Source organism: Dermacentor variabilis, chromosome 9 (assembly GCF_050947875.1).
Source record: "Dermacentor variabilis isolate Ectoservices chromosome 9, ASM5094787v1, whole genome shotgun sequence".
Classification (NCBI taxonomy): Eukaryota; Metazoa; Arthropoda; class Arachnida; order Ixodida; family Ixodidae; genus Dermacentor; species Dermacentor variabilis.
Genome location: NC_134576.1, coordinates 147,198,343 through 147,204,912, shown reverse-complemented (window position 1 = coordinate 147,204,912; position 6,570 = coordinate 147,198,343). Strand labels below are relative to the sequence as shown.

The window sequence follows — 6,570 nt, the reverse complement described above, 5'->3', positions numbered from 1 at the left end:
GAAACAGTAGATCAGGAAGGAAGCGTTTTATGATAACTCAAGAGGCAGTGTCCTTCTCTTTGAAGCTAGGTCAGGATGTCTTAGAACTCAGAGCTAAAAAAAATTTAACGAAGAAGACACATGTACTGTGTGTGGTAAATCTGTAGAAACAATAGAACATAGAGTTTCTCACTACATTCAATGGAACACCTCGTACTAAAATGTGATGGTATCCATCCCGATGTCGATGCGGGCAGAGTCACGCTTCCTGAGGCCCTACACTCCTTCCTTTCCTTAACGCTGCGAGCCCGGTACTTTCCAGTAACGAACGGCACGCGCGTTATCAGCATGATAGCATTGCCGACAGGAAATGCTATCATGCTGATAACGCGCATGCCGTTCGGTACTGTAATGTACCGGGCTCGCAGCGTTAAAGAAAGGAAACGCAACAAGCCAGATGACGATTATCGTTGTGTGGCAGAAGGGGCACTCCATACACTCTTAGGCAAAGTCACACCCTTTGGCTTGCCCCTTCTGCCACACAACAATAATCGTTATCTGCCTAGATGCGTTTCCTTTCTTTAACGCTGCGAGCCCGGAACATTCCAGTAACGAACGGCACGCGCGTTATCAGCATAGAACAGTTTACACCCTTTGGAGTGCCCCTTCTGATAACGCGCGTGCCAGTATAGTAACTCTATGGGGAGCAGGCTGAAAACAGGGGAGCAGCGCCGCTGCGATAGGTAGCGATGCACATATTTTGAAACTTATAATAAACTTTATTCTGTGGCTGACATGCGTCACACAATGATCAGAAGCACTTACCCTAGCGAGTCGATACGTTTGTAGAAAATCATTTAAGGGTCCCTTTAATGTTTAATATACGCTTCCGTGAGTTATAGTCAACCGCCACCAGGGCGGATACGAAGCGTGGCCTGGTTGTTGGTTTGGTACCTTTGGCACACTGGAGGACTGCCGTCTGCGTAAGTTGTTGCGTTTACGCCTTTGTTTTGCCGTACAGTAAAGATTGTTGTAATATCGATTTATGTATGGCTAGTGACGCGGGATAAACACCTCTGTAGCTTTTGAACTGCACTTTTCCTTTAGGCTTTCGAAATTGCGCAGATATTCATGCGCGTAGGGCTAGTCGCAGCGTAGCTGTTAGCTGTCGCGTTCGGCGATCGATTTTCCTTTCTACTGAATGGCGCTATCCCTTGGTGAATTTCACGATTTGAAAATACACTATTGTACGTTACTGTCATTCACCACTGTGTGCAAGTCTAAAGATCGGCGCGTTTTCACTGTTAGACGGAGGCGCCACCTTATCTGTGCGTTTGCGTTTCATAGTTCTTTCAGAGTAAACATAGTTTTTGTATGGTTTCAATTGAGAGTTGATAAAAATGACACTTCGCGGAATTCAGGGGTGTTCTGGCTGTACGGATGGACTGTTTTCTCCGGCGTCGCACATCACATGCGTGCCGGGCCGCTCGATTGCCTAATGTGTCTAAAGTTGGCGCACGGTCATTGACACAACAGCCTGTTTGTCCTACATTGAGCTTTCCTTAAGACGGGGATTTCATAAACAACCTCGGTGGCGCAACACATGTAAGGTTTGATGTGTTTTACTTCGCAGCCTAACTTAGAGATGCCCATTATGCAGAGACACAGTTGGGCCAGCCTGTTTGGAGCGGAGAACACGAGAGGCACTCCATGCCTATTCGCCACTTTTTTCAAATTGTGGCTCATCTAATGCGCGTACGGCCCAATTTCCGGCCTTAGGCCACTCCACTCACTGGTTCTTGCCTCATTCGCTGGTGCGCCCGCTCTTAGGTTCTGTTGCAGGAATTCAACTACTGATGTCAGGACCTAACTAGGGGGGGGAGCCTGCTTTTGAAAGCCTAATGGTGTTCATACAGAAATTTGATGATGAATCTGTACAGACGCCCAAAATTCTGTTCAGAACACTCGTGTGGCATGTTGAGGAAGCAGAAAAGTCATTCAGAGCATTTGAGAGAGAATATTTGTGCAAAGGGGCAACCTAATAGACAAGCACTATTAAGATTGCCTCACTCTACGCTGCCGCTGCTCCTTTGCACTTTACTTTCTTATTTATTTCTTTATTTATTTTAGCATATCGTTAGAGTACTTTAGCACAGTTGTGGATCTCCTTACTTTGCCTGAAGGCAGTGCTCAAGTGGTAAGTGCTGTTGCTAGCCTCTGCAACATGGCTTCTGTTGTATCTCTGGTATATTGAAGCTCCATAAGTGAAGTGTGCTTCTCTGAACCCCTTTAGCTTTGCTGCAGTGAACAGTTGCTAGATTATTAGAGCTATGAAAAGGTCTGCACACTGTCCCAGTGCGCTAGGGCTATGTGCTTAAAAGGCACCAACATATTCTTTACTACCCATCTTTTAGCGTTAAATGAAGCTCCTAAGTCTCTAAACACTAGAAAAAGTTGAAGCAAGCCTCAAAGGGCCTAAACAATTGAATATAAGAACTTTCTTACAGCCAGTTATGGATTTTTTACAAAGGTGGCCAATAATGAGCCAGGAGCAGTGCCAGGTCGTGCAGGACATGCTAACTGGCACTTGCCCATTTACTAGAATAGTTGGGCTGAAGGATTGTGCAGACCGGCCAGCCTTAAAATGTAAAAATATAGAAGGAAAGCCAATAAATACTAAAATTTTGTTAAAAGTACTAGATGTTTTCATTATGTGCACACAGTTTAGTAAAAAAAAATCGTTCTGTTAGAGTCTACATTCACATAAAAATTGATTTTCATCACAGAAAAATGACCATAACGTTTATTCGCAAGTTATCCATGTAATGACTGCCAAATTCACGTGTATAGTGGTGGTGCACTGCTGCCGGCAGATCAGAAAAATTGAACGGGTGAAAAAAGTAAGTGAAAATATTGAATTTCACACACAGATCATTTGCAGCTACCTTCAGGGACAGATGTATGCTTTAGGTTTGTTGCTTGTTGCGGTGTTTGGTGCAAGAATAAAGCTAGGAGCAGGCACTGCTTATGCGCAGTTGCGAGCACTATACACACATCATTTCTCCAGAAGGCTACGCTTGGCACGGGTAGCACAAGGATCTTGTGCTGACAGGACAACTTTGTTGCAGTATCTGAATACTGCATATATGGCGAGAGTAGCTATATGGTCTCGTTGATAGGTAATCTTGTTGTAGCGCAGGCAAAACACACGGGCATAGAAGGCACGTGAGACAACACACAGCACCGAACAACCAGCTGTGAACAGCTGTTTACGTATGCCATGTCTCTTTGCACTGAATTTCAGGAGCTGCTGTTGTACACTCCAAAACAAATTTAAACATTAAAATGTTTTTAAATTACAAAACGTGTATTATTTGCTTCTAATAAAGACAGGTCAGTATTATTGTATTGCACACATTTTTCCTTTTCTTTTTTTCATTACATTAACAGAATTATGTAGCGCTTGCCACTAAACCTGGCAGCAAGCAACCCTGGGGATTGCACCAGTCGTACTGATGCCGGATAGCCGGACTGCTGTATGCAGATGATATTGTACTGCTTTCTGACACCCAAGTAGGGCTACAGGAACTAATAGGATATGTGGAGAGGAGGGAGAAAAATTGGGACTGCAATTTAATAGAGAGAAGTCTGGGACAATAGTATACAATGAAGAAAGGAGGGAACCATAGGAAATACAAGGCACCAAGATTGATCATGTTGAAAAATACAAGATTTGGGCATATGGCTAAACGAGGGCAAAAAGTACTTGGAAGAACATGAAAAAATTATGATTGAAAGAATGAAAAGGAACTCGGCTGTAATGAAACACAAGGCACTATGGAACGAGGTACGAGGTGGTTAGAGGGGTATGGAAAGGGGTTATGGTACCTGGCCTCACATTCAGAAATTCAGCACTGTGCATGAAATCGGAAGTTCAGGCATGCATGGAAACAAGACAGAGAAGTGTAGGCAGGTTGGCCTTAGGAGCGCACGGGAACACCCCTAATGGGGGAGTGCAAGGGGACATGGGATGGACGTCATTCGAAGGTAGAGAGGCAATAAGTAAGCTAAAATCTGAACAGAGACTCCCAGCACTTGGGGGGAAAAGGTGGGCGGGAAAAGTGTACAAATATCTATACATGAAAAGTTTGAACACAAAGTGGACACTCAGAACTAGGAAGATGAGGATTAGATACCTACAGCCGAGGGAGGGGGCCCAACATGGGAAAGGAGGTGAAGGAGACGGAAAGAAAAAGATGGGAAGACAGACTGCTCGGAAAGCCAGCACTAGCTATGTATAGGACACAAAAACAGGAGATAAAGAGAGAGCTCTTATTTGATAACTCGCGGGCAGCTCACTATTATTCGAAGCTAGGACGGGGGTTTTGAGAACGAAAACATACAGGGCTAAATTTGAAGACGTGGACCTTTTATGCACAGCTTGCGGAGACGAAATTGAGACCACAGGGCATATAGTGCTGAGGTGCACAGACCTTTGCCTGACTCTGGCTGAGGGAACCGTGACAGACATGGAAGGGGCATTAGGTTTTCCCGGGGAACGAGGGCAAATAGACGAGGAAAGAGTGGCAGTAACGAAGGGGAGGCTGGAGGATTGGTAGAGGAAGTCAAGGGAGAGATAATACCATAAATCGGGGAGCTAATGTTTTCTATAATATTTTAGATATTTATATTGGGGGAGGACGAGAGTGAAAACTAGTTTAAGGAGAAGGGGATATAAGGAAAAAAAATAGGACGGGAAGCAAAAGGTTAGGTGGCGCCAGCCGCCGCCCGTTACAAAGGGTGTAGCCGCCATGCATCCATCCATCCATCCATCCATCCATCCATCTATCGCAGTGTTGAAATTGCAATCGTGTGAAGCTGGCCCTCCAAAAATCGCATTGCGACGTGTGTGAATGCACCAATTTTTTTTTGCTGCAGCATGTGAAACGAGCCTTACACTTAGTTCACCATGGAAACAATAAAGTAAGAAAAGAGCAATAGGGCAAGGCATTGTAATTGGCACAGCCTCAACTGAGAAGAAATATTGTGTTGAGGAGGATTGAGGAAAGAAAACATTGACCTCACTATACCTCCATTATTACATGCTTTACGAAAATTTCTGCAGGAATATATTCGTTCACACTCCAGTGCGTTCCAGTTTTAAAGGCTTTGTGGGCCCCGTTAAGGGGCATTGAGAGAGCGCTGATGCAAGATTGTACCCAGCACCACACTTACAACCACTATGCTGAGCACACATCACACGGGATGTTTGGCTTTCAGTAGTTGAAGTTGTTTGTGAGTAAAACACCCATGATAATGCGTATGTTGTGCGAGGTGACGTCTCTTCCATAGAAGAGATCAAGTGTGAGAACAGATGTGCTTGTGGTGCACATGCGCACAGGGTTCTTTCCCGCTGCTGCTATCATGTCTGAGGACAAGCCCATGGATGAGGGCACGGTGTATGGTGGCTGCGAGGGGCCAGATGCCATGTACGTCAAGCTCATCTCATCTGATGGCCATGAGTTCATCATCAAGCGCATGCATGCCCTCACCTCGGGAACCATCAAGGCTATGCTGTCAGGTCCAGGCCAGTTTGCAGAGAACGAGACCAATGAGGTCAACTTTCGAGAGATACCGTGAGTGCTGCATTGGGCAGGCATTTTCCTCTGTCTCACTTTTGACTTCATCTTTTTAATGTTTCCATGAGGGAACACAAAATAGGGGCTTTTTGAGCATAGTGCAGGTGTGTCTCTTGGAGTGGCCAACAGGCTGCGACTTTCTGCTGTTGAGGACGAAGCTATAGGTTCGATCCCCAGCCGTAGAGTCTATATTGCGGTGGGGACAAAATGCAAAAGCACTTGTGTGCTTAGAATATGAGTGCATGTTAGAAACCCTACCTGGTCCAGGTTCATTCAGTGCCTTCCACCTATGCCATCCTTTGTAGACCATAGTGCAGCTTTTGTGCAGTGGTTATTTAACTTTTCTAAGCCTACAATGATTTGTTCCTTGAGGTTGCTTCTGTGTTGCCTCTTTGCAGGTCTCATGTGCTACAGAAGGTGTGCCAGTACTTCACATACAAGGTGCGCTACACAAACAGCTCCACCGAGATCCCTGAGTTCCCCATTGCCCCAGAGATTGCCCTTGAGCTGCTCATGGCAGCAAACTTCCTCGACTGCTGACGCCACACTCACAAACATGTGCTCTTGTTCTTCCACACAACCTAAGCCTCCCCCCTCCACGTATTTTATTATATTTGTCCCCCTCAAATAAAGTTTTTCCTGCTGTGTTACCTGTGATACATTTCCTGTGTAGTATAATGACAGATCTTCTGGGACATCCTGCTCACTGGATGAGCTAGTGAACTTGATGCATAAAACATCACTCACTGTTGTGAGCATTCAGAAGTACCAGAATACGTTACTACAACATCTAAAATATTAAGTCTGTAAATTGTACTAAGGGAAAGAGATTTTTCCAAAGCCAACAATTTTTGTCAACCTTTTAATCCACTGAGCCATGCACTCATAACTGTGTGCTTAGCATTGTGAATAAAATTTTATGCACTCGGTAACCATTTTTTCCCCCAGCATT

The 6,570-nt window shown here is 44.9% G+C and overlaps 1 protein-coding gene across 1 annotated transcript; it reads left to right on the top strand.

Annotated features, from left to right (window-relative positions):
• The first annotated feature begins 807 nt into the window (after positions 1–807).
• Positions 808–6,268, top strand: EloC (transcription elongation factor elongin C). Its single transcript, XM_075669913.1, has 3 exons — positions 808–962; positions 5,381–5,615; positions 6,017–6,268. The coding sequence occupies exons 2-3, from the start codon at positions 5,404–5,406 to the stop codon at positions 6,156–6,158; spliced, it is 354 nt and encodes a 117-aa protein (XP_075526028.1). The 5' UTR covers positions 808–962; positions 5,381–5,403; the 3' UTR covers positions 6,159–6,268.
• Positions 6,269–6,570: the final 302 nt, after the last annotated feature.

Bases quoted from the DNA above. Each gene is read 5' to 3' on its own strand.
- EloC (XM_075669913.1), top strand. From the start codon at position 5,404: ATGTCTGAGGACAAGCCCATGGATGAGGGCACGGTGTATGGTGGCTGC. The intron at 5,616-6,016 runs GTGAGTGCTGCA...GCCTCTTTGCAG, and splicing joins GTCAACTTTCGAGAGATACC to GTCTCATGTGCTACAGAAGG.